A 27,666-nucleotide genomic window follows, 5' to 3' on the forward strand; every position below is an offset into this window, starting at 1 on the left:
TGCAAAACTGCCATGACAAAGCTTCTGAAGAGGCTTTCATAGTTCGCGGTTAAAGATTCCCTCAACCTATCATCCGTGTTCGAGTGTTCAGTTTTTGAAAACAGGGCAAGATTTCGTGACCACAGACAAAATGTAACAAACACGTTCTCAGTATAATCAAGAAGTGTATTGATTGAAATGACTCTGAACAAAAAGACATGAGTAAAGCACTTGTTAAGTTTATGAAGCTACGGTAGGCTACATCAAAAACTATAAAGTCGTACGCCACCATCAAACTTTAAACATATCTTGATGCGAAGTTGTTACGTGATTTCAAGCATGTCTTTCATGATTAAGTTTAGCCTACATGGTCAAATCCAAAATGAGCAGCATCGCTAAAATTGGAGTCGAATCAGACCATAGGCCTACACGAACCAAGCCAAATTGGTCGCATTAAACGGGAAGATTTGTGAAGAAAATTGAATTTGAGGCAAAATTAATTTAATTAAACACGTATTTGACTGGTTTCGAGAAAATTAATTTCTAAAATTAAGCTAGACGAATCTTAAAAGATGAGACGGTACAAGTTTATAGAGCATGAAAATTGCACCATGTCGTATAACCTACAATTATTGCATGACACAAAAGCACAGAAATATCACAATTTATTATCTGCCTAGTTTCAGTTGAGTCGAAACAGAACTTTAAAAAAATTAATTGCACAAAGTAATCATAACTCTTTCATTACAATAATTAGAAACACATTGTCATCTAATATTAAACTAAAGGCACCACCGCCAGAATCACTATAGCCTTGATGTTTCACATGTCAAGTGAATAAGATGCGATATATGTTGTATGTCTACAAAATAATCTGTTTCTAAATTTAACGCATGGCACATTGCATAGCCAACCTTAAAAACGTGTCACGCTTAAATCAGATCAGACGCCCAGTAAGCACTAAGCAGTCTCACTTAAATTTTAAGGTTGACATTTTTAATCGCTTTTTCAGCGGCCAGCTTGCAAAGCAGCAGTTGCATAAGTTGGCCGAGCCTGTTTCGCATTGATGGCAGCTAGAAGGTATTCTCGGCCTTTGTTGGCATTCCATACCTGAAGAGAAGTTTTTAATTTTAGTTTGCTGTTTCAATGACACACTTGTACTGCGTCGGTCTGACGCTCCATAGGTCACAGGTTCAAATCTTACCTCTGTAAGGCTACTTTTTTTAGGCAGAAAACAGTAACACGCTTTCACATAAAGTAGGCCTAAATATAAAACAAACTCATAGCTATACAATATACATCAACAACTACTTCAGTGGGCCATAGAAATTCAGAAACTAAAGCACAGCACTATATTGTCACGTACTTGCTCGAATTCTCTTGGTAAAATTTCAGCCCCTTTTCTCCGGGCTAACCCGGTATCTTCCAGGCTCAATTCGCATATCTGCATATCATCCTTACCTGGTGAAGAAAAGATCAATTTCGAAACATTCAACATACCCAGATACTGCACCAAAACTTAATAAAACTATCGAGTCACAACACAAAGACAGTGTTGAGATAAGATGGTAATTTATTTATATCTTTTTAAATATATTTTTACTATATTTTCTGCGACAATGTTTGGTTTAAAACATTCTGTATTCTCACCTGCGACCAACAAAAGAGGAGCCTTGTCTGGATGAAGCTCGATTTGCCTGGCAATGTAGTGGCCATCGAAGTGAGCATACCACCAACCTTTCGCACGGGATTGTGGGTCCGCGTTCTGCTCATTGTTTCTAACAAACGGAATCCTGAAAAAGCGTTGATCGCGGCCAGGGATTCGCATCTGTGGGTTGCTGGGGGCCGCGGGGGTGGTGGCAGCAACGGTAAGAACTTTCATCTGAGGGGGTGCGGCCTTCTGCATTGCAGAGTGGGCAGAAGCTGAAACACAAAGTCCAGTATATTCTTAAGATAGAAGTTGAACGCAGAAGTCAATGGAGAGATAAACTTCAGCATATTTATTACAAATTTTGGCGAAGTTTTCGAAATTCTCTTAGACACGTATTTGCTATGAATATAAAATAATTACATAAGTGATTATATTTCATCTTCAGACCAAACTCTTTTTAAGGAGCATAACCCAATGCCTCAAGATAAAAATTAAATAGAACACAACCACTGAGTTTTCTAGCCTACCTACCTTACTGTGTGAAATGCACTTCTCCTATCCTAAGACAAAATTGTCTATCCAATAGTACAGTGAGTTTAATACTGTCTTAGCAAACAAATATCTTATAAAATCAAGTGGCGTACGAACCGTACTGCGCGACCGCCTTCGGTGCCCTCTGCTCCTGCACTTGGTTCCTGGCCTTGTTCTTTGCCTTCCACATGTGGTATACCTTCAAACGTCGATGGAACTCTTCTCGACATTCTTCAAGCAAATCGATGTCTGAGGATACAAAAACATAGTTTATTGAAAAAGTGAAAGGGGCTATTTGTCAGGCAGCTCTGATGACATTGCTGTGTATTTCAGATAGCAAAACTCGTCATTTTTCATGATACAACGTTTACAGATGTTGAATTAATGTAAAAAAACTCTGATAGAAGTTTTCCACAATGGTAACTGCATCATTTTTTCTCAACGGTATTTAAAGTCAGACTAATAACGCCAGCAAACGTTCACCAGTGGAAGTATTGATAGCGTCTCTGAGTTCGGCGTATTTCCACTTTGTCAGATCATGAGTCTTCTTCCCAGCAGCTGTGGTAGCCATTGATGCCCTGTAATGAAACTGCTTTGAATACTGGTTGTTTGATTTGTGTCAAGATCGCAAATCAGCGGTTATCAGATCTGTTCAGACAATCATTGGTGTCTCTGTTTGCCCCACAACTTAACTGATAAACATCGCTTCCGTGAAGGAAGACCAAGCATGGATGGTTCAATGCTCGGCGTCGTCCAGTAAGCAGCTCCCTTAAAGGTCAGCTCTTTCTCTTCATTGAACGGCATCAGGTGAACGTTCCGCTTAGTCAACAACTCTTCGATTATACACTGGAGCTTTATTGTGTCAATCTCGATGGTTGGTTCCGCATCAGTGGTTCAAACCCACTACAAGTACGCGAAGCTGCCAGGTTTACTCAATGGCTATATTTGACTACTTTGCACGTACATTTATATACAATTTAAAATATCCGTAAGTACAGCACACATATGATAACTTAACGTTAAGGGTAATTATTTTCAGTAAATGAAAGATACCTCTGTTGCTGTTGGACGACAGCTTGCGAGACCGGTAGGTCATCGACTAGTTCTGATTGGTTGTCTTGAGCCAATCGCATCGCCAGCTCCCTGTCGCGTCGTTGTTGCTCTTCGACAGCTTTCCTAAGGCGAAGTTTCATATGTTGGAAGTAAGAAATACAAAGTTTCAACATCCGTTGATTACAAAGACCTGGTTGTTGAAGGTAAATGCGTGAGGAAAAGTATTGTGTGAGAAAGTATGCAGTTTTTAAAAATGAATAAAAACTTGTTTCCAAATTTTTACTGTGAATGTTTCTATTCTCTAGTTTTCTTTTAGAACAAGAGGAATATCTTAATTCGGCAATAAAAATATTAACCTTTTCTCTTCTTCAGCTCTTTGGACAGCCAGTTCAGCTTCAATTCGCTCCTGCAAGTGAAAACAAATTTGTTAAAAAAAACAATTTAATCAAAATGAACAAACGAGCTAGGATTTGTGACATGGCGAGTTGATACCAACGAGCCTTCGATGCAAACGTTTACCTGCGGAAAGTCCGTTACTGATTGCCTAAAATTTCTACATTACTTGCAACAGTTGCATCAATTGCTTTCTTATTAGCAAAAAAAATGGCCTTTGCTTATCCTAGTTGCTGAGAGAATGAAAAAGTTAAATGTGCAGGGGTTGGTCAAAATAATTGGAACACTTATTGAAGTCAAACACAGCCTATCTAATATGAAGTTGAGTACTGGAATTACAAGCTTCATGACTGGGCTCATAAGAATTTTTAAGCAAAACGGTCTATTGGTTTGCCTCCTTTTTCATGAAGATTCATCCTGTTCATTTAGCCACCAATCCCTGATATATCGTTGCAGTAAAAAAAAGGAAGTAGATTGTGGAGAGTCGCTTCATTTTAAACGAAACTTACTTGAATCTCTTTCTCTTTCTCTTCTTTCTTTTTTCGCTCCTCTTCCTCTTTTCTTCGTTTTGCTTCCATTTCTGCTTTGCTGTGTTCAAAATAATGGTTGCAACGAAAATGATCCAAACCAAGTAGAAAGAAACAAGGAGTTATAAAAAGATGCTGGTAAAGGCAAACAACACAAACTTATAAATATCGTGAATATGGAGTGTACTTCTGCTTTATGAAATATTCAACTTCATGATATCAAGACAGCTGATTGTGTACAACAGTTTAAAAATCACTAAAAACGAAGTTTTACTTGCTAGCCTATCACTGATCAATTTTGGAAACGGTGGTGTTTATGTCACCTACGTAGTCAGGTGATGAGAACACTAAGATTGCGAGGATGTCAGTTCGACAACCGAGGAAACTACCTTCGCCTTGGCAAGTGATCTTTAATGACTTCTTAAATGAAGATATTTAATGATAGGCCTAATGTGAACAGGAGGTTTCCTCCCAGTTCATATTGATCTTCAACCGCCTGGCATGAGATTTAATGCGAAAATAGGCATTATACGTACACTCGTCTCTCCGCTTCTTCAGCCTTTCTCTTTCGTTCTCTTTCCTCTTCTTCTTTCTTTTTACGAAGTTCTTCCTCCTCTCTCCTTTTCTTTTCTCGTGCCAGCTCTTCCTGATATTCAATGACGAAACACAATCACCAACTGACTCATCACAATAACATAGCAATCTTGATAACTGCAGACAGTGCACACCGTTTCGGCCTTCCGGCATCAGTGCAGTGGGTAGCCTACACTGGTATTTTTTGAGTCAGTAAAGCCTCCACCCAAAAGCGTCGTCTTCATCGCCCAAAATAGCATGTTGCAAATCTAGTTCATTACAAACTTGGCAGCGTTGAGCCAGGTTGTTCACTGATTGTTTGTGTTGATGTTAACAATTAGAAATCGCTTGATAAAATAAGTTAAAAGCAAACCATATTTTTTGACACTACCCTGCCTCTCGAGTTCTCAAAATAGAAACACCGAGGACAAACTTTCAAAAGAAACTCAAGATCAGTTTCATTACTCGGATCTTTCTTGCTCGTTCGGCCTCTTCTTCAGCAAGCTTCCTAGATTGCAGATCTTTGAGAAGAGCTTCCTCTTGCTTCACAAGAGTCTTGTAGGATGTCTCCATGGAAGCAACATTAACAATGGAAGTCTAAAAAAAACACAAAACACGAGTTGGATACTAAAAGTTAAACGAGGCTGTTCACTAGGCATTTACTGTAGTTTAATAACACGATGTGTTATTCTGGTGTAAACTAAGCTAATTACAAGATGTGCAAGGTGATAATAATCTGCCTTTATTCCGACGTTCCGTCAATCAGACACGACTGAAAACTTCATCAACACGTTAAGTTATAAAAACACTTCACGTTGAGTGTTGTTGCTGACAGTTGATGTTGAGTGTTGTTGCTAACAGTTGATTTTGAGTGTTGTTGCTGACAGTTGATGTTGAGTATTGTTGCTGACAGTTGATGTTGAGTGTTGTTGCTGACAGTTAATGTTGAGTTTTGTTGCTGACAATTGATTTTGAGTTTTGTTGTTGACAGTTGATTTTGAGTGTTGTTGCTGACAGTTGATGTTCAGTGTGGTTGCTGACAGTTGATGTTGAGTGTTGTTGCAGACGCTAGATGTTGAGATTAGTTTATTGGACTACCCCAACAACGAGCTTGGCAAATAACTTTCAAATCATTTTCTTTATGTACATATTTTAACGCATATTAAAAATACAAAGCATGTAGATTGTAGAATCTTTCACTTATAAAGGTTCCTCTGCTTGGGCGTTGTCCACACCTCTAAACATTGCTACAATGGTTTGTAAAACGAAAATAAGACAATTTATCGTCCAATGAGATTCAACAATTACGGTATTTACCTAGCAAACAAGTTTATCCTTTTTTACTTATGACAAGTTGGCCTGGTGGTTTCCTAACAAAAGCTGATTGCAAACCAAAAACTGAAGTACTTCTTTACAATGACAGCTTTATCAAAAAATCTGACAAGCGACAAAAAAACTAAAAAGTATTCTTTGTTTTAAATTTGCTTAGAATTTGGTGTGCTTGTTTTTGCAAAGCAGTCAATAGAAGGGGTAAAGAAGAGTCTTTAAAGTTGCAAGCGTACCACAACCATTGAGTCACCACGCAAGTTTAATTTACGCCAATTAGCAGTCTGTGTTGAGTACTGTACAACTTGAACTCTCAACCTTCAAATCGACCTCGTCACAAGAATCCAAAAAGAAAAATCCGTCATTTTTACATTGATGGAACGTCTGCAGACGAACGATTTGTACTCGAAGTATTATTTGTATCCAGGAAATATGCAGCACTGGGCGTAGTGTAGTAGCCATCAGTTTTGATCCATGATGCTTACATCACTAGTTCTTAAGCTATTTAAAGGTTAACTTCAGTAAAGAAGGTATTACGTAGCAACAACAACGTAATGTGTAACTTCTAAAATGCAATTCCCTTTCGATGAAATAACGTTGGATCAGCGAAATGAGGTAGAATTGTATCACTAATATAATCTTCGACAAAATAAAAATCTACGATTTGAGATTAATGCAACGTAGTTCAATATCAGATTGACATAAAATTTGTGTATTATGGCAGAAACGAAGCAAGTTATCAACTCTTCACCTTTATCTTCTTTATAAGAGCTCTAATCTCTTTTTCGTGTGCTGCCACCTTGGCTTTCATCTCCTTCTTGTTATCTTTGAGGACTCCAGCCATCTCTAGCATCTTCGGAAGTTGACGGAGTAACGGGAGGACCTTAGCAAGAGCCCGGATGCTGCAGGGAGGAACAAAGAATAACAATCTTCTGACTCCAATTTTTAAAGAAATTTTTCTTTTAAGGAGGTAAAGATCAATGAGTTATTACAATAAGATGACTTGATGCGGAATCGAACTCAAATCTCCAGCGGAGAAGACAAATGTTGCAACCACTACGGTATTTTCAAGTTGAAGTAAAAAAGGAATAATGAGTAGCTGAAAAAAAAAACAACTTTCAACCGCTATTATCATATCCTGGCTTTTCAAGCTGTAAGAGACAGCAAACGCAGTGTCAAGTTGAAAACTATGAGAAAAAGTTGAAGCTTGTTACGGAATTTTAAAGGTTCTTCACTTACCGAGGCCTGTGCTTCTTCCTTGCCAAATAACCCCGGATGTGCTTCTGAATACGAACGTAATGTTGTCGTCGCCATGAAATCTTGTTTTTCACTAAAGACGAAACATAAACAAATTAAACATTAAGCACCAATGTTCATTCTGGCTTGGAAACATAAACAGCTACTCTTGTTTTGTCCACAAAAACGTAAATAGACTAAAAAAGATAAATTTGTGGTACGAAGGTTTCAAGCAGACTACGATCAGCTGTTGACAGAGTGACGTGCACTACGTCACCACGCAAACGTCATAATGGCAATATTCAGAGCGACCGGCGACATCGTGAGGAAGTGGAAAGATTTTAGAATTTTCATTTTGTGTTGTAAATGTACCAAAGCACCAGCTAAAGCAAGACACATCGAAAATATATTTTTAAGGTAAAATCCTCGTACAAGTTATTTGGGTTGTAATCCAGTCAGCAAAGTTGCTTTTTTACTTCGTTTCAACGTCTAACGAGTAACGACATTAAAAAAAAGTAAAAACGATTACTTTTGCTGGATGTCCGGTCACAATGTTTTATATTTGGACGTCAGGCGTTGTTCGATGTAAAGGAAACTTACTTTTGATCACTGAGTAGGCGCACCAGATTGCTTTCCTCCATCGAGCTCTAAGCAACCACTTCTCAACCTTCTTTATCAGAACACGGAGATTGTCTGGGTCGGACCGCATCAGCTGGTCAAATTCTGCAAACTGTGAAGAAAAATTGAACAATAAATTACGTTTATTCAATGCAATGTACAAAAAATGATGTGTTGACAAAAGAATAACTTCTTCACTTGGACACAGCAAATCAGACGTTGAATCAATGTAAAAAACGACTGGTTCGTTGTCTGGGATGAACACGGCAAAGCTAACAACTTAATAATAAATATTAAAAAAGTGTTTGTTTGTGAATTAGTTCAAAGAGAGCAAATAAATGCTAATGAAAAAAACAAACTTTTATTGCCCTGGATACGCCTAGAGTAAACAAGGCAAAGTGCTGATGTATCGGAATTCAATGATGACATAGCAAATAACAAAACGAAACGTTGAAAAAACGTTTTCAGATGCCTTTACATCACTATTGGATAAAAACTGATGCTTTTATATTGAAAGATTACCTTTCCAGGCCGGAAAAAGATCTTGGTCAAACCAAATTTAAAATCCTTATCGTCGAGACCAAGCGCTTTGAAGAGAGCCTGCGCAAAAAATAAAATAAAGATTAAAAATTAAGCAATATTCTGGGGCTTTATAAAACGCCTGCTGAGCTAAATTGGATCCAATGTGATGGCTTGGGCGAGCGTGGCTGAATAATGGGTTGTAGCAAGAAATAACTGGTTGCTCTGTTTCATTGGTGACCCGGTGCTGTGACTTACTGGTATAGAAATCTCATTTCCACATTCCACAAAGTGTAGAAGCTGAGTCGCAAGTTTATGATAACTAAACTAGCACTGCAAATCACAACACAGTAACAATGCTGCGTGACATCTGCTGGTGGCTTAAGCTAAACATCTGCAGACGCCATAGGCAGGTACCAAAACATAGTAAGGCACTTTCTCGTTTATGTTTTATCTTTGCAACAAATCAACTTACATGCGCAAAAGCGGTACTTTAATTTTAGAAAACTTCATCTTGCTGAAAGATTATAATAGACAATCTTAAATATGACTTTACGTTAGGCAGTGCTGCCAGTTAACAGCGCAAAAGAATGACAACTAGTAGAAACAAGTTTAGTTCTTTCTATTAGTTCTTCAACTATACTTTGTTGTTTCGCAAAATGAGAGAAACAGTATTTGAGATTATGAAATTAACTGGATGTAATGTGCTCAAAAACTTTTCAAAAATCCACCTTGCAAAATAATCTTGCGTCCAACCGTTTCAGGCGGTCCGGCATGATAGCTTTGTACATGGCGTAAACGTCAGAAAACTGGGCTCTGGAGGGGAAACCCCCTTGCATCAGGTCAAGCACAGAGATCATGCCTGTGTGAAGTGAAGAAGAATAAGGTTCGTTGTATTATTTACCAGCTAAAAGTTTAAATCTATTTTTAGGTGGTGAATATCATTTGACGATACTAGACGAGCTAGCTAAAAACCGTGACTCATAGAAACAGATAATCCATGTTGATGTGTAATCTGCTGCAAGTGGAGATGGCGATTGAATATAATATTAGTCATTTTTAATATCTAATGACTTTGATTTGAAATAAATTGAAAGATGCTTAAAAAAATAAATGGCACATGTCGGTGGCCATCGACTGGAAAACACCGAAGTCCTCCGAAGTAAGCATCTCAATAACCAACATAAAATAACGGAAAGAGAAAGTGCTGTATATATTTTAATTGTTACACCACAAACGTAAACGTTTACACTTCGTACAACTTCACCAACACGTTTTCAGACATTCACGTTAGTTTATTGTTGGCTTTGCTGCAGTACACCTATTAAGAAGGCCTACCTGAGCACTGCAGTTGACTGAGAATCTGACCGCCCTCAAACAACTTGTCTCTCATGGACAAGTTGGGTTTGATGCAGCGGATGAAGCTAGACCCGGTGGCTGAAAGCTTTTCCAACAACTGACCAAGTTGGGTCTGAAATTTAAGTTTGTTTTATCGACAAACGAAATCAACATAAGTCTTATTTTCATTGTTAATCACCAAATCAGTCATTTTTTTACATTAATTCAACGTCTGCAAACTTGGGATCAATGTAGAAAATGCCTGCCTTCCAGCCTGGGTTTGAACTGCATTCGGTTTTGTAGAAAATCGGGCATAAGTTGAACGCCAAAACATGCAGCGAGATGTTAATAGCGGTTCGAACTGGTTCAAACTAGTCTGTGCTGGTCAGAAAGAAGCAAGATTATAAAGCTGTTGTACAGAAATTTAAAATAAAAAGAAATAAGTTGGCAAAAATTTAAAACAACAAAACGACACAAGTGATATGTTAAGTCAACAAAAAGAGTTTTACAAAAATACTGAATCTATATTCCCGATTATTACCAACAGCTGCTTCAGCATCAGCAAACAGAAAAAACACATGGGGGATTGCATGAAATGTTAGTAAGCAAGAAACAACTTTTTTTCTATCAACATACAAACTATATATAAATAAACCTGTTGGCTGCTGATAAAAAGCAACTAGCGTTAGTTGAAAAGTTTTCAGGCAAACACAAAGTGTTAGATATCAACAAAGAAAAGAATGAAAAAAAAACAAAGTTTAAGTAAATAACTTAACAAACAGACCAATTGCAAAAGAAAAAGTCGACATGCAGCATGAGCATCGCCTACTTACTTCCAACCAGAAATGTGTAACCGTGCGTAAGGATGATTCGCTGGGAAAGGTAACAATGTTGTAAACCAGACATCAAAATCCGTTATGTTTACATTGATTCAACGTCTGCGGATGTTAAATCAATGTCAAAATGACGGATTTTGCTGTCTGAGAACTTGTTCTATTGGATCAATAAGGGATAAACGCAAAATTTGTCCATGTTTTAACGCAAAAGTTACGTACAAAAATTTAAATTATTACAGTACAAGGTTTGGATAGATTCTTGCTGATGGAGTATTTGGTGTTTTCATTCACTTTCGCGTAAACTGAGTCGTAAAGAAGTAGAGTTGAATGCAGCAACGAAAAATTAAATTACCCGATTAAGCTAATCGGGTGACTAGTAAACAGAAAATAAGTTTACACGAAATTCCTTTGTGGATCTGCACTTGGAGATTCTATTCATTGGATTAGACTTGATGGATGAAGAAAAGGATCTATTATTAAAGTGTTTAATCGGCAGATTTGCTAAATCGATGAATAATCCACCGTTGGTGTATCCAACCTTTCACTTAAAAGAATTGCCATATTCTATCTCACCTTGAACTTATTCCCGACGCTAATAAAAGCCAGCTTTCCCTTGCTGGACTTTGTGCTTTGCCTTTCAAAGATCAATCTCACCAGATCATGCTTACTCTTGCTTACAAGCTGCTCCAATGAATTGTGAAGGGCATCGTTGTTTTTCTCGACAAATTTCACCTGATAGGAAAAAAAGCCAAATTTAAAGTGGAAACCCTGAACACGAAAGACACAGCTCTGAGGCAAACATAAGATTTATTTTGTGTGATAGCGGTTAATAGTAAACTACATGTTTCGACCTGGCTTTACAATAAAACATAGCCTTCTGTCGTACTAAATCATTAACTATTATTGATTTAGCCTTTGGTTTATACAGTTAACTTTCATAGCAATTTCAAATGTCACTAAAATGGCAATCGTCTTTTTTAAAAGCAACAACATAACACTTTTTTTCATGAGAGAAAAGGTTTAACGTATTGACTCAGAACAAGGTTATTTCAAATATTCACAGTTAAATGTAACTGAAAACTGCTCCACAGATAACTGTACAAATAAAATCGTCTTTTCAACCCTACGATAGCTTTAGATTCTTATGCAAAGCTCAGTGTATTATTTTTAGAGCAAATTAGAAAATAGCCAACAGCTCAAGCAACCAAGCGACTCATGACGCAACTTTTTAATGCGTCATGACGCAACTTTTTAATTCGTCATGACGCAACTTTTTATGCGTCGTAACGCAACTTTTTAATGCACTTACAGTCTGATAACAAACAGCCCCAGCAAAATGACGTATGAGAAAGCCCTCATCGTCCCGAATGTTCCGGTGCATGGCCAATTGAGATTTTCTTGGTACCTGTGGAATTCACTGAAGTGTTAAAAGCACTTTCAAAAAGCAAGCGTGGCACAACCAACTCAACTACATACTGTACCGTATGCGCATTTGTAACCTACAAGTCGCTGCAGCATATGAGGTTTATTAACCAACCAGACGCCAAGATTTAAATCAGCCAATTGCAGTCATGTGATTCATGAACTCTAGAAAGTAAATTAATTGAACGTTTCGCCGTCGCCAGCGTGGCCTAGAGGGTTTGGGCTGTGGAACAGTCATTTCAATGGCGTGGATTCCGCGTGGATTCGATTTCCATCCTTGCCTTTACTCCTTTTTCTTCTGTAATCACCAAACAAAGTTCAAAGCAAGAATCAACTCTCTGGCTGAGTGCTAGAAGGGTCACAATGACTGCAGTCAGCTGGTTCACAGGGAAAATTGTTCTATGCTAAAGTATCAACCGGTCAAAACACCTCATCTGTTGCACGACTGTTGCGGACCTACAGATTACTAATACGTATACCATATGTAAGACATTAACAGCAGATGATGGTCAAAGCTACTAAAATGATATATATTGAAAATTAGCATTTATAACCACATTGCTAACACTATGCAGTTAACATCAAAGTTCTCAAAAATGAAATAAATGACGTCACGGTGACGTTATTTTTTATGATGACGTCATTATATAACCTTTTTCAGTAGGAGAACAACTCACAGATATTCGAAAATGGTTTTTGTGCTTCGAGTGCACAACTGATGTAAAGTGGGTGTCAGCAGATCGTGGTAGCTTGTTCTCTTCATCAAGGACATCAAGGATGCCAACCTTGGGAGCTTCGATGAGATCTAAGAGAAGCAGGAGAAGCATGTCAATCGAATTATGCAAAACTTCCAAACAAACCACGTCCACCATATAAGCTTTGACACTGGTTTTGCAAGTAATATAACGGTTGACTGGTGTATGAATTTAAGAACTAGAAAGACCTAGAACCAAATAAGCAACTTTAATTAACAAGATATTTCTGTACCACTAGTAACAACACACACCCTGACTTTTAATTGTATTCCATTTTTGAAAATACTTTAATAATGTTGGTGAATGAAGACAAAAGAAATTTTGTCTTCACAATGTTTGCTGAATCACGAGTTCAGGTTTGAAAAGCAAGTTCAGCCTATACATATAAGACTTTGCCTCGACACGCCATAGGGCTGCTTCGCTGCTTTTCCAAGTCCTTCTTGAAGAGCAACGTTCAAATATTAACTTGCTTTGCGAAGACACGTTTGCAGCTGTACGCGATTAGACATTTATTTGCTGTAATCCGTTGTTGAGACTTTAGACCACCGCTGTAGTGCTGAAGTTGTTTTGTAGCCTCTACAAGCCAACATTTGTGCATTGTTGTCAATAAAAAAAAAAATGATAAAAAGAAATTAAAAGCACTGTTCTACTTGCCAATGCAGTCTTGATTGTCGGCATAAGTGACTTCGTGGACGCCAAGACCTTCTTTGGCGTACAGCTCTTGTTCTTCGCGCAACACTCTCTCGTTAAAGAACTGCTGGAGTTTCTCGTTGCAATAGTTGATGCAAAACTGTTCGAAGCTGTTTTCTTCAAAGTATTCTGTTTGAACACAGATGATTTTATTGAACAGAAGATATTCAACGTGAGCTAGAATTTGGTAAACACACTAAGAAAGGACAAATGCTGCCAATAAAATGTATTCAAAAGTTAATGGTGGCATTCATTCACATTAAGAAACGTGGACTTAAACCTATTCAAAATAGAAAGTAAATCTTTAGTAGAAATGATATTAACCGAAACAAGAAATTAGCAGTTTGGCCGAAGCAACAGAAACATGAGCGACAGCAGTGTCTGCATAGCTGACCTGTCACCTGCATTCGAAGCTGACTTCCGACAATACATGCTGACTCGGCGGAACACAGACTGTTCTTTCTTACTAGGTTCACAACATTACGGGGCGCGCAACTTCGCTTTTCTAGCCACATTAAAAGGGTCAATTGACAATGTTTTTGAGCTTGACTATAAGCTTGCATTGAACAAAAAACCTTAAATTACTAAAAAGTCAACTCCACTGCTTCTGTATACCCATAAAAATACAATATTTTGTGAATAAAAAAACATAACCTTCCAGTGTAACCCTCACTCAAGCAATACATTTTTTGATTCTCACCAAAGCCGGCAATGTCAAGAATTCCGATGTAACCAGACGAAGATTTGAAAGGGAAACACTGGTTGATTCTGTACACAACGTGGTCGAACAATCGAGAATAGACTGCTTTTGCCAATGCTTCTCTTGCGTTTGATGATTGGTCCTTTTTTAAAGGAACCCTACCAAAAAAAGCAACGTACTGGAAATTTTTCAAGTTGTTTTTAATGAATGTGAATATTTTCGCTCATTGCCACAAAAAGGGTTTTCATAAATGAAGAATATCTACTTTATAAGCATGTTCAAAATATTCTTGAAATATCTTTTTTTAAAATTGTTTTTGTTCAATAAGTTCTCGCTGAGCAAATACATTAATGTGATCTTCCGAGCAAAGAAAGAAGTAGGCCATAAAAAAGTATCAATAATATTTTCCACAGTAACATCTTCATTTGATACACGACTGAAAAACCTTTTTAACTTTATGAAAGGATTTAGCAAAAACGATTGTGGAACACTTTTTAAACCACTATATCAGGCCAAAAGCATTTGCTACAAAACCGTACTTGATTGTTGATTTTTCACCGGCAGATTGCATAGAACGAGTCGTCAAAGCTTCTGTGAGGGCGTTTGCCTCCAAGCCGAGTAATTCCGAAGTTACTTGGATGGATTTCTTACTTTCGGTGCTCACCATGCAGCCACCTGGGCGTAAAACAGAAACGAACATTGGTTGCAATTTAAGCTAATATTTAAAGATTGGTCAACCATTGGTAGGATAGGTACCGGCAGGCTGAAGCAACTGAAGATAGCAACAGACGTAAGCGAACAAACATGAAATACGCTAAATAAACCGAACTTAACACATTGACATACTGAAATTATTAAAAATAAAGCTTTGGTTTAAGTAAAGAAGCCGTTTCCGTAATTCAAAGCGAAACAAGATTTCGGTAATACAGTCATCCCCGCTTAATCGGACCAGTTTGGCTTGGTCTCGATGTGGTCCGATTAAGCGGGGATGACTGTAATGGAAATACTTGAGTGGATAAAATGATTTGCTATAAATCATATTTTAGTTAAACAAAGAGAACGCTGAAAGAGTCCTCATGTGATGATTTTGATATAATATCCACATCAGTTACTTCAGTAAGGTCACTCTCATCTACCAAACCAGTGCACTAGCTTTAACAGGAGTTGGTCTTATTTTTTAGGGACATTAAAAATTCGTCAACTCCAATCACCTGACGATCCACCAGCGTCTTCAAAAGTGACGTTGCCAAGATGGAGGACCCCAGACACAACCTTAAAAATTTCCATCATTTCCTGGTCGGATATGCCCATTTGCTTCATAGCATCTATCATTCTTCCATAATCCCTTTGGTCGTTTAGCAAGATGTCACTCAAGTGACCATTTTTCTGATGCTGCAGAAACAAAAAAGAATAATTTTGACTACATAATTGATATGTGTGCAGTGCACTTGGCAAAATATAAGGTGAAAATGTTTTGTTTTTTCAAGCATACCAATTAGCGTTTAAAAAAAGCTTGCTAGAGTAGATACAGTTTCTAAAACTTATAAAATTTCGATCAATCATCACACTCGACCTTAGTGAAGTACCAAAATTATTACATTTCAGACTAATCAGAGGTTTTTAATAGATGTCCATTCTCAGAAGTTCTTCATTCTATTCCTTCTCAGAACGAACAAAGCTGTTATTATTGTATGAGGTCAAAAGAAGATTTTTTGAAATAATTCTCTCAGAGCTGGTGTTTGCAAAATATCAGATCTGTGCTGAACAATTTACCCAAGAATTCAGCGCTACCTAATGATAGGGAAAGTTGGTATGCCGCAATAAACAATTAAGACACAACGCGTCATAACGCACTATACCACTCTAGCTGAAAAAAAATTGGTCCTTTTACATGGATTTAAGGTCTGTCGACGTTGAATCAATGTAAAAAAGAACCAATTTTACCAGCTAGGACAGAGCACTCGCGAAATGATACGCAGTGTTTGGACAGAGTAATAACTTTTCAAAGGCGAACTTCTTACAGTGTGCTATGGCCATTGACAAACATCGCAAATAAGATTAGAAACTGTCGTTGCTCATAAATTTCATGCCCTTCGCGTTCAGTGAACGTTCAATTGTATCAGGAGTGAAGAGAATTAATTTAATGAATTTGATTTTTAACAACCCTGCAGAAAATATTACAAATATTTCCTAAAGTCCTTACAACATACCGCATCAGAGTAACTCAATAAGCCGCAAGAGCTAATCACATTTTAAAGCATCTCTGCATGTAAGAACTGCCGGTGGACTACTCACAGTTTGTGACAATCGATCTTGTTTCACTTTGTTCCCCTTCTCAAGGAAGTATTGAGTGCACCCGTTCTTCAAGTACTGATAGAAAAACAGTTGGCTGATTGAAATACTTCATATAAATAGATGAATAACAAAGTGTGTTGATTGATATACACTAACAGTATCATGTGTAATTCTCACTGAAAGAGACCACGCAGACTAAAATATGGCATGTTTGGATTGTTTACGCAACAGAAGAACGATGCGTTTCTCGGCAGTCGAGTGTCGCAAGAACTCAGCGATGGGCACGTGTTTCGCCCATGAGGCTGGGCTCATCAGTACCGCACCACTAGTTCTTGCCACATAAGAGCGATGTTCCATATTTAGTCATTTAACTTTGTCATCTAGTGTACAGTATGTCTAAGCTAAGTCGTCATATGTCGCATGAACAATGAACACTGTCTCACAACAATAATGATGATAACATAACTTGTAATCTTATGCAGCGTAACAGCCCATCCATCGTAGATATGCGTTGCTCTCAACGACAGTGATCAATAAAGTTTTATTTAGAATGTAACCCTGTTTAAACAGTCTACGACCAAGAAATGAAAATCTGTTCAAAAAGGGAGCTTTCAACTCACCCTGAAGTTGTCAGGGGACGACAAGTGAAGCTTTGCTTGAACGTCATCCGGGGAGCCGCAACACAAACGATAGAAAATGTGGTAGTTTCGCTCCTTTGAACTTTGTGTAACAATTCGAGACTTTTCCAACAAGTAATGAGAAACAAAGCCACCAACTACTTTTCCCTGCGTGAAAATTGAAAGTTGCTTTTCCATCAAGCACATATAAAACTATGAAAATGTTCCAACGCAGCGTATAAACAACAGGAAATGCTACTGTGTTTGTTAGTGTGGTGATTCTGTACTTGCAAGGGAATTTTAGATAAAAGGACGCAAGACTACATCCGGTTTGGATTATTTGACTGTTAAACTATTTGTAAATATGTAAAATATACTTTTGTAATGCTCAACCCTGTGGTATTGTTGTGTCTTGCCTGTTGCCTGTCTTATAAGGATTTTTTGAACTTACAAAATGTTGTATTTTTTTAGGCGATGAAGTATTGTAGTAATTCCTAGTAGTGAAGTTAGTTTTCAAGCAGCTATTCTTGCTAAAGTCTGCTTGTGACAAGGCAAAAAATTGTCGACTTAAGAATTGACCCTCCTCGAGAGGGCGAAAAAGCGGAGTTTCCTCAATGCAACGTCTCTAACCTTCTGGAAGTGAATTTCCACGAATTTTCCAAATCGACTGCTGTTGTTGTTTCTCATCGTCTTCGCGTTTCCAAACGCCTCCAGCAACGGATTCGCTGGGAAATAAAACAAAAATTTTTATGGCCATGTTGGAAACTAATTATGCAAATCAACTGGTATCAATCATGAAGAGAAACAATGATCGCTTTCTAGGGATCCTATTTCGTAGTATTCAACATTAATTCAGTAAAGTTCTGATTTTACATCCTTTAAAAGATGATAACGGTTGCTGGATAGGAGCTAAGTAAAGTGAAAAAGAAGCAACCTTGAACAATCCGCTTGTCAATGTCATCGCCAGATCCGTACGTGTCAGCGAGGTAGCGGAGGACAAATTTAGTGTTTTCCGTTTTTCCCGCTCCGCTTTCTCCGGAAACAATAATCGACTGAGAAAGATCATTGACCTTCATATCACGGTATGCTTTGTCGGCTAAAACAAAAACAAGATTAGTACTTAAAAAATTGAAAAAAGGCAATGATGCCATTGTAAACAAGGCCTACTTGAAAGCAACCTTTTCTAAAGCATCACTTTTCTTACTGATAAGTTTCATTTTAATTCCAGCAAGTGCATTTCCACATAAGCACCAGAACATGCTATTCATATATAAGCAAAAATGGTTCTTATCTAAAAATGACGTCATTAGTTTAGGCTTCAGAGTTTTGAACAAAACCCAGTAAATTAAACCGAAGTGACGAATGCAATAAAATTAAAGTAGGCACGTTTCAGGTGACGCATCTGTTAAATTGTATCAATAAAAACCAACAATTGAGTATGCGATGGGCGTAATTTATCAACAACAAAAATTGATAAACGCTGAAGGTTTTTCGAAGTCTGGCAAAGTAAACAGTGTGGGGTAGCTGCTAACGGATTTGAAAGTAGAGTCGGCTGTTCTCAGCAGTATAGAACAAACACAAAAAAGTCGGTATATATTAATGATTAACTGTACGTTGGTCGGAGACACATTAAACATGACTCAACTCTACCGGGCTCATTGACAATGTGCATAAAGAACGCGTCCATTACGTCAGTAGGTATCGAAAGTCCAAATTTATGTTTTATCGCACTTGCATGAAGTATGTCCCTCAACACATTACGCAATTAAGCACATTTATTGTGCATAAAATTCTGTTTTTCCCCATTTGTTGGTCTTCAGTTGATTGCTGTTAATTCTTCAGTTAATCATCATCCGTGCTTTTGTGAACGTTAAAATGCATTCAATTCCTTCAATTTATATGATATCAGTTATAATTTCATTGACTTTCACATATAATGTGTTCAATCAAACAGTAAATATAATTAATTGGCTTTATTGTAACAAAAGAAACTCTTTTCTAAACCCGTTCTGTAGCCTACATGGTTGGTGAAATAGAAATAAAACATATAGGCTACAGAATCAGAACCGCACAAAAAAGTCTCTTCACAGCATACCTATAGCATAACAATGTGGAGGTAACACGCCAAGGGATTTTCCTTTGTATCTTTTGATTTGGTCTGTGCCATACAGTGATGGAATGCCTCGATAAGGGTTGACCGCAATTAAGATGTTTGCAACGTACGTCTGAAAAACATGAAAAATTAACCAAGTTCTGGGACAAAATAAGACACAAGCAACATGAAACATATAAAGAAACAACGGCATGTAGCTGATTTTGAACCATATGCAAAATTCATAATAAATGAAAAAAGAGTGAACTAGAAACATTGTCTCTTTTCTCAGTTAGAAATTTGCGATGATTAGTTGCTTGATTGTGGAAAATTTAATCTCGGACTGAGAAAGCTTCTTCGAGAGCTTAATCACAGGCAGTTTTGCATACTTGAAGTGTTGTCTGTGATATTCCATCCAGTAGGTGCCACTGAATTAAGAGCTGTTTTAGAAACGTGTTGTTCAAGTGCACACTACAAGAGTAGAACCAACACCGTTTGGTTTTGCTGCTTCTTTATTCACAAAGTCAGGTGCTTAACCAACTGAGCTATCGGGGTGAAGATATCGGTACCACAGAGAAGGGATCTATCATTTTACAATATGCATAACATGTATATTTTACTTACGTAAATCACATCTTTCTTGTAGCGCAATCTCAGGTTATGAAGCAAGGTAGCTTCATTCAGGTACATCAAAGCACAGTTATCATCAGTGTCTTTATTGCAGTCATTTTCAGCAGGAAATACTTGATTGTATGGTGCTGTGATGGGCTGTAATACAAAATAAATAAAATATAACCTCAATACATAAGATACAGAAGACCAAGAGACTTTTTTTGAAAGATTACAAAGCTTTATAAATGTTAAACTTTATTATGTGTAGACCCAGCCATGGTAGACCTAACAGTTCTCATACAGCTTGAAAAAAAATGCTTCATGAAACAAACTTTGGGATAATATTTCTTTTTGAACTGAGAAAGGCTCTGTTGAAGTATAACAATGTCAGCTTTACATACGCTAGGCATTAAGTCTGGTGTGGACCTTGTAATGGAAGCTAACCATTTGAAGTTTCCACTTGTGGTTGATTACTTGTGACCTCCAAACTACTTTATACAAAAAATGCCATGGATTGGTGAGATGTCATTGACTATTGGACATGTACAAATCAGCTACACATGACAACAGTTGAAATATCTTTACTTGATGTTGCTCCGGTTTCTATGGCCAGGTTTTTATCAAACAAATTATTAAAACCACAGATTAACTCTCAGTAAAATGAAAGTAGAAATAAAACAAAAACTTTGTGCCACTGGGTTTGGTGAGAAACACATACAATTTGCTACTCATAAGATGTGTTTTAAAACAAAAGTATTAAGATTGCAGTTGCACATGTTATCTCTGTTGCCAGTTAAAAATAACAAGTATATATGTGTAGTATCGGAATTTATAGGTGTCGTTAAAAATTGTTTACTTTTTTACATTCAAGTAACAAAATATACCAATCCACATTATGATAAAATATGGTTCAATGGTGAGTTCTGTTCATTGAACCAGGTGGTGGTTCAATGGTCAACACATTATGATAAAATATGGTCAATGGTGAGAGCAATGTGTGGGGTGAAAACGAGAAGGGAAAAAAGGACTGAAGAATTGTTGGATATGCTAGAGATGAGAGAGACCATAGACCAACTGGCAAGGGCAAATGGAGTAAGATGGTATGGACATGTGATAAGGAGGGAGGAAGGAAGTTTTCTTAGAAAGGCACTAGATCTAAAGGTGGATGGGAAGAGGAAACGCGGTCGTCCAAGAAGAACGTGGAAACAACAAGTGAAGGATGAGTTTAAAAAAGTCGGACTGAAGGAGGAAGATGCAAGGGACAGGGTGAAATGGAGAAAAGGGATTAAGACAATTGCTGCGCGGAAACAATCGGCCACCCCCACTAATGGGGAACAAACCGACGATGGATTATGATGATGATGGTAGGCTACTTTCACACAAATTATTCAGCAAAAACAACTTATGTGCAAATATGCTTTGTTGATAGCACTTAAAATATGATCATAACAGCAAAGTCGAAGCATAAAAATAAAGAATATTATAACATGTTGGCAATATTGGACTAAAATATATTAGACAATTTCAACCTTAAACTTTAATTGCAAAAATGCACTTTAACTATGTCAAGGGGACGAAATTTTATTAGACACTTCCTTCAAGTACTTCCAAATTATAGAAGTTTACATGCATATATTCAGTTACTTTGCATTTGTATCACCAATATGAACACAATTTTTTGTTCATACAGATTAATGACATGAGCAGAGTTTTGTATTATAACCAGGACTGTGGAGTCAGAGAGATCTTGGCATGTCCGGATTTGGCCAGTTATAAACCAAGGAGTCAGAGTCATGCATTTTTCACCCAACTCCACAGCCCTGATTACAATGCTATACAAATTTTCACTTAAAAACAATTAAAAACATCTTCACCTTTGTTCCAGCAGCTGTTGGTTTCACAGTAATTGTGTTATGCCCGATGTCAACAATCGTCCCCAATATAAATCCATGTTCAGGGTGGGGTCCCCAAACAATTTTACCGTTATCCATCTTGAAAATTTAAAACATTAATTACAGCCACACAATGTTTGTTGTTGAAATGAAACTAATACATAGCATGCTTCCAAACCAGCAACATATTATCCTACCTAAAACAAGGCAATGTTGTTTAGTCTATAGTATAAATGAAAGCTGGTCCAAAGACAAGTTTAACTATACCTATATAGGCCTACAATCGCCCAATAAAGACTAGGCTATGACAAAATCTTGGTGTGTACGTCTGCTTCTGAAATGCTCAGCAAACAAACTCAATTTGAGAACCAAACATAAAAAGCATGCTTCGACGCTTCGTTGTAAGATATCGGTATTGTTGTTTTCATAATTTTATGGATATCATAATTAGTGACATAGTTTGCAGTCTGGGTAGGTAGGCCTAAAAATTGTTTTATGGATAGTTTTAAAACTGTGCTTTAAATTATAGGCTTTTGTCAAATATTTACATGCCGGTGCATTGATTGCAAAATACAGCATTAAGCTTAATAAGTTAACCTATCTAGCTAACCTATTTACATCCTCTGATAGGTAAATGAAAACTCTACTGGGATTTATCCTTTAATTGAGAGTGGCTATTTAATTACTTACAGTAACATAGGGCTGTCTGGCCAAATATTCAGCTATATGAGTCAACTACAATAAAATCTAAGCAATTTTATTTGCGTAAACTCTGTTTTATTCGTCGAATAGAATATGATGAAATCAAATTCATCAGCAAGCAAAACATAGTATTTTATAAAATCCAATTGTCTACAACTATTTCTTGTGGATTGATCGTCTTTATACCCTAAAAACTAAAAGCGCTGCGTCCTGCGTCTTCTGTAGGTTGGCGACGGAAACTTACAACACATGTTGCCACGTTAAAAAATGTAGTTTTTTATGTTTCCAAAAGTTTTAGAAAAATCAGCAAAAAAATAGCAATCAATAAATTGTCTGCGGTAGCTTTTATCAAAATTTGAAGATGATGCAGAAGCCACCCTCAAGATTTAAAAAAATTTATCAATTTTTCAGAATTTTTATTTCAAAAGTTTGTAGCCTAATGTTTTTCTGATGAGCCAAACTTTCTATGAAATATTTTTATCATGTTTGCGCAGGTAGGCGAACAGTTCAGTTCAGTTGTTTTTATTTCTGACCATCATATCAAAACAATACACGTCAACATAGCAAAGGTCGAGAAAAAGGTAGAAGCGACAAAACGCGAACGTTAAAACGTGCTTGAGACCGAAGTAAGTTATTGAGTTGAAAGAAATTTGGCACGGTCGCAACACCTTCAGAAAAATTTAAGATATAAAGGGAAAATAAAAAAAAATAAAATGTTACGTAAAGGTAAAGGTGGGTCCCATACTTGATTCAAGCTTTGGGGGATGAGAAGATAAGGTTCTCATTGTACTAAGCCTTCGGCACTAACGAGAGTAGGGTGGCCAGTTCCTTTCTCTCGGCCGCCTTTCCTTCAGCAACTACGCCCACCCAATTTATTACACCCTGGGTAGAGGTGAGCGGTGTTTGTCAACAACCAGCGTAAGCCGGGAGTCGAACCAGGTTTGCATAATTGGAAAGCCAACGCCTTATCCGCTGCGCCATCCCACCACCAAATGTTACGAAAACAACATATATTCAGGCTATAGCTTTATTAGCCCACATAGCTTTAGCTGATATATTTAAGATTTGTATGGACAGTTGCTATGAAGATCGGCCATGGTGCGTTATCAAGAGTGCTGATGGTCATAAGGGGAACACGTCTTGATGCGTTTAGCTCATAGCAAAGAAGAGCAAGAACAAATATAGAATGTGGGCTATCCTCGATTTAACCTAGCATCAAATATTTCTAAAAAAGTGTATAAGAGTTGGCTAACTAGGACAGCTAAATGTGGTTCAACTTCAAATATCATGCAAACCGTTTTGGGTAAAAATAAAAAAAGTATAGAATGATGTCATCATTGTCATGTGTTATTCAAACAATTCTTTAAATAATATTGAAAGGCAAAATTAATCTACAAGGTTTAAACATATAAATAATAGCCTGTTTTTTTTTTAAGTGTAGATAGAACGATCTGTTTCAGCCTAATGCTGCGTGTTGATTGATTGATTGAATTTTTATCCTCGGACTGAGAAAGCTTTTTTGAAAACTTAATCCCGGCAGTTTCGTATAGGCCTACTTGTTGAAGTTTTGAACTACTGCTGACTGACGCATGCCCGGTCACTCAGATTAACAGAATAAAATTTCCGATTGTTGAAGAAGTGTTGATGCCGGGAATTATTTCAGCCATTAAGCGCCGCTGAAAAGAGAGCGTTGTTCAAGCGCACAGGATTTCTCGGGCCCGGTAGCAATTTATTGTCGGGCCCCCTTCATCAACAATGTTATGAATATAAAGGTTGTGTACAAACTTTTATTGATGTCATTTAAGCATGGTGATTTAACAAATCTTGCGCAATCTTAAAGTTTCTTGAACCGCAAAACTTAGGTTGCTTTTTTGAACTTTTATTTGTCACATGGCGCTAGAGACTAGAGTATTACTTCCGGATTCCATTGATGTTTCACCGGTTATTCTACGCTCACCACAAGAGAATTCATAGCAAAGGTTGTAGTGCAGACAGTCAGAAAGTTTCAATTTGATTTGGGAAAAGTGTTTGTCCTCGTTCAAACATTTTCTGATTGCTGCAATCTGAAAAGCGGTTTTGGTCTAATTTTTAGTGCAGAAATAGGGATAGCAATCTTCTTACCTGTGCCATTTTAGTTTTTGAGTTTGAACAAATATTAGCCTGTTTATTTTGAAATTTGTGGTTAGGGAAATCACTATAGCCTACTAGTACTAGACTATATTCTTATTTTACTGTTTGGTGGTTGAATTGGCTATTTTACCACCAGAGAGCTGAAGTGGCACCAGCTGAAAGTGAGCACCAGCTGAAGTGAGCACCAGTCATTTCGATGGCGTGGGTTCGAATCCCACCGCTGCCACCATGTTGATTGCTGTCGTCTCTATTTATTGAAAGACACAATCAGGGATTTATTGGGTTTGATGCGGGCTAAAACAACGTTCACCTGGCGAGACAAATAGCAACTGAACTGACAGAACAAAACGTAACACAGATTGCGCAACAAGGACACTTGAATGACACGTGACAATACACACACCAGTTCGTGTGTTGCAGATGCAAAGGGGCAACATCCAATATATCAACAGGTACTTTACCATCTGACGGCTGAAATGGCTGTTTTAACCTCTGATGGCAATTCCTTTAGATCTGATTATATTAAGATCTTCACAATGTTTGAAGTCGCGGGAATTTTTTAAATCCGGGCCCCTTAAATATTCCGGGCCCTGGTCCAAAAGTACCACCTAGACCCCCCTGTCAACGCTCTTGAGCGCACACCCCGAGAGTCGAACCTGCGCCGCTTGATCTTGAAGCATCTTTGTTCACAAAGTTACGCGCTATCCAACTGAGATATCGGGGCGAACGCTTTGGGATGTCTATCGGATGTTCGCTGTAGTAATAGCGGTTTGTTACGAGCTTTCCGGACACAATTTTCAAGTCATGTGCAATGACAGCTTATGGTTTTATTTGTTGTTGCTTTACAACTGCTAAGGTCTTTTAGCGACAGGGATCATTTTCAATTTTGTAAGCTATCAGATTTACAACGTCATCACATTATTAGCCTACCAGGCTTATTCTCCCTGTGTCAGGCAATAATAATACAATCGGTACCATTTTTAAAGCTTTTGGTTTGACCCGACTTGGAAGTGATGCCAGATCAATCAGCACCAGAGCCGAAAGCGATCACCACTTGACCAATGAGCTGGTGCAATAACGTGAAGCTTTGAGTCAAAGTATTGTTGTCTACCTTTTTCTAGACCTCTGCTATGTTTGGCATAATTTTTTTTGTTGTTGTTGTGATGGTCAGAAATAAAAACAAACTGAACTATTATCCACACCAGTGCGTAGCCTACCCACCAGGGGCGCCGGAACGATTTTTGACTGGGGGGGGGGGCAAAATTACAAAAAAGGGCACTTTTGTTTACTAAAAGGCCATTTTTTTTTCAATTTTTAAGATAAGATACAGCGATAATGCTAATCTATCAGCTCACTATGTAGGCTATTGAGTAATGATAGTCTACAAGTGTCCGGTATAGGCCTACAAAGAAGGGCATCATGCTATGTTATAATGATGTAACCTACCGTTAAGCCTTAAAGCAGCCTGCGGCCATGGCCGCTAAGTAGTGCTTGAATGACCGCCGGTGCTACTTCCTCAATCGGCCAAGTTTGGCCGCCGGTCTCTTCTAGCCAATTATTTAATTTCGCAATAGAATGATCGTGGATTAACTGTCGAAAATATGTAGTACTAGTATCAAAGAGTGACGCAAAATTAGGTCAGCGCGTTATAATCGCCACTGTTGCATTGTGCGGGAATATTTGTTATTGATGAAATATATTCATCTGTGTCTTCTGTGATCACCAGCGCTGTAAGTCTTGTTTGTGATTCCTGACGTTTATTTTAACAAAGTTTTAATCCGAAGTGCTAATTTACATCGGCTGGCAATATTGTAGTTTTTATGTCGATTCGATGTTGTCGGACATTGAATCGTTGATAAAAAGGAGAACTAGGTTACGGTAGTTGACATCCGATGGGAAACTTTTTTGATTATAAGTTATTTTGCAAAAATTATGCTTCTTTTAGTAATGTCCTTCACATCATTGAAATACTTATTTTATTACCTTGCCGTCATCGTCAACACAATCATGTCGAACGTTGTTTTTCGTTGCTAAAAAGAATTCTAGGGAAGTGGCGAACTTCTTTAAAATCAGCCACATTGGAGACACTCGTGCGAGTGTCGTTAGTGTCGTGTGAGTGTCGTTAGGGCGGCAAGTGTCGTTAGGGCGGCTAGTGTCGTGCGAGTGTCGTTAGGGCGGCATCCGCCCTCCCTGCCCCCCCGCTTCCGGCGCCCCTGCTACCCACCCACGCCCCACGGGTTGAAAAGCGTACGGTAATGCGGATGACAAACGTGAGGAGGATGAAATTCGTCTATGATTTTTACTTTTCGTTGTGTGCAGTAATTCAGATTATTCGGCGATTCAGACAAGCTAATAAGCCGTATTGAAAGCAATAGTTCCCTCATGCCAGTTCATTCTTTTCTTCTGATTGGCTTTGTTAAAGGGTTGCCAGTTTCATGGTATTTCGGCGGAATTAGGCTAGTTTTGATTCAACATCGGAGGAAAAATTTAGCAATCGCTGGTTTTAGGGCAAATTTTGGCTTTGTGGTTGCGCATTTTTGGTTTAGCCTATAATTTTGAAGTGTGCTACTTGCTCAAGCTTACACAAGAAAAAAGCGTTTGGCTGTTTTACAACACGTAATTAGAGTTGAATTCAGATTAGTCCATTACAACTAAAGCTACCGGTATCGATTTCAAAATCGGCTTAGTTGCAAGATTTTATTAAATTAACCCTTCCATTGTTATTCCACAAATAAGGAAAACAAATAACCGCAAACTAACTGTGGTTGGATGTGCGATAAACTTTTGTCGAAATAAAAAAGCACAAACGGTTGTTTTAAAGGTTGAAAAACACTGGGCTTGAGGTTGCTAGGGAGAGGTAAGGGGAAGAAATGCGACACTCAATCTGCTAATCAACTGATTCGACAAATTACAGTAGGCTAATCACGCCTGACAGCACACAAACTCAACACACGGTATTCATGATAACAGCAGCCTCAAGATTTTGATGAAGCGATTTGACGTCAATTACAAATTATTTGATACGTATTGACACTGCTTACCGATCTTTTTGATCCAGGAGTCACTCCACTTTTGTCCATTGTAACTTCCTTGTATTCTCTCGGTAAAAACTGGACTTTGTTCCTTGTATTGAACGCCATTTTTGCCCAGAGTAGCTCGATAACATCACATCAACGTCA

The 27,666-nt window shown here is 37.8% G+C and overlaps 1 protein-coding gene across 1 annotated transcript; it reads right to left on the reverse strand.

Annotated features, from left to right (window-relative positions):
- Positions 1-150: 150 nt before the first annotated feature.
- On the reverse strand, positions 151-27,582 carry LOC145787777 (unconventional myosin-VI-like). Its single transcript, XM_082599604.1, has 31 exons — positions 27,529-27,582; positions 21,638-21,754; positions 19,776-19,919; positions 19,155-19,284; positions 17,994-18,155; positions 17,690-17,784; positions 17,063-17,227; positions 16,443-16,517; positions 15,359-15,539; positions 14,687-14,822; positions 14,148-14,305; positions 13,412-13,576; positions 12,680-12,807; positions 11,890-11,985; positions 11,154-11,312; positions 9,745-9,877; positions 9,138-9,268; positions 8,410-8,487; positions 7,870-7,999; positions 7,273-7,363; positions 6,785-6,935; positions 5,173-5,304; positions 4,671-4,780; positions 4,117-4,195; positions 3,571-3,620; positions 3,215-3,337; positions 2,645-2,739; positions 2,279-2,410; positions 1,630-1,902; positions 1,346-1,440; positions 151-1,089 (listed from the first exon to the last, which is right to left on the reverse strand). The coding sequence occupies exons 1-31, from the start codon at positions 27,565-27,567 to the stop codon at positions 988-990; spliced, it is 3,855 nt and encodes a 1,284-aa protein (XP_082455730.1). The 5' UTR covers positions 27,568-27,582; the 3' UTR covers positions 151-987.
- Positions 27,583-27,666: the final 84 nt, after the last annotated feature.

Source organism: Aplidium turbinatum, chromosome 18, assembly GCF_918807975.1.
Source record: "Aplidium turbinatum chromosome 18, kaAplTurb1.1, whole genome shotgun sequence".
NCBI classification, from domain to species: domain Eukaryota; kingdom Metazoa; phylum Chordata; class Ascidiacea; order Aplousobranchia; family Polyclinidae; genus Aplidium; species Aplidium turbinatum.

Coding starts and splice junctions, on each gene's coding strand:
- LOC145787777 (XM_082599604.1), bottom strand. CDS start 27,567: ATGGACAAAAGTGGAGTGACTCCTGGATCAAAAAGATCG. Junction 4,196..4,670: donor GAAGAAGCGGAGAGACGAGT/GTACGTATAATG, acceptor TTTTGAACACAG/CAAAGCAGAAATGGAAGCAA. Junction 1,090..1,345: donor TACCAAGAGAATTCGAGCAA/GTACGTGACAAT, acceptor ACTTCTCTTCAG/GTATGGAATGCCAACAAAGG.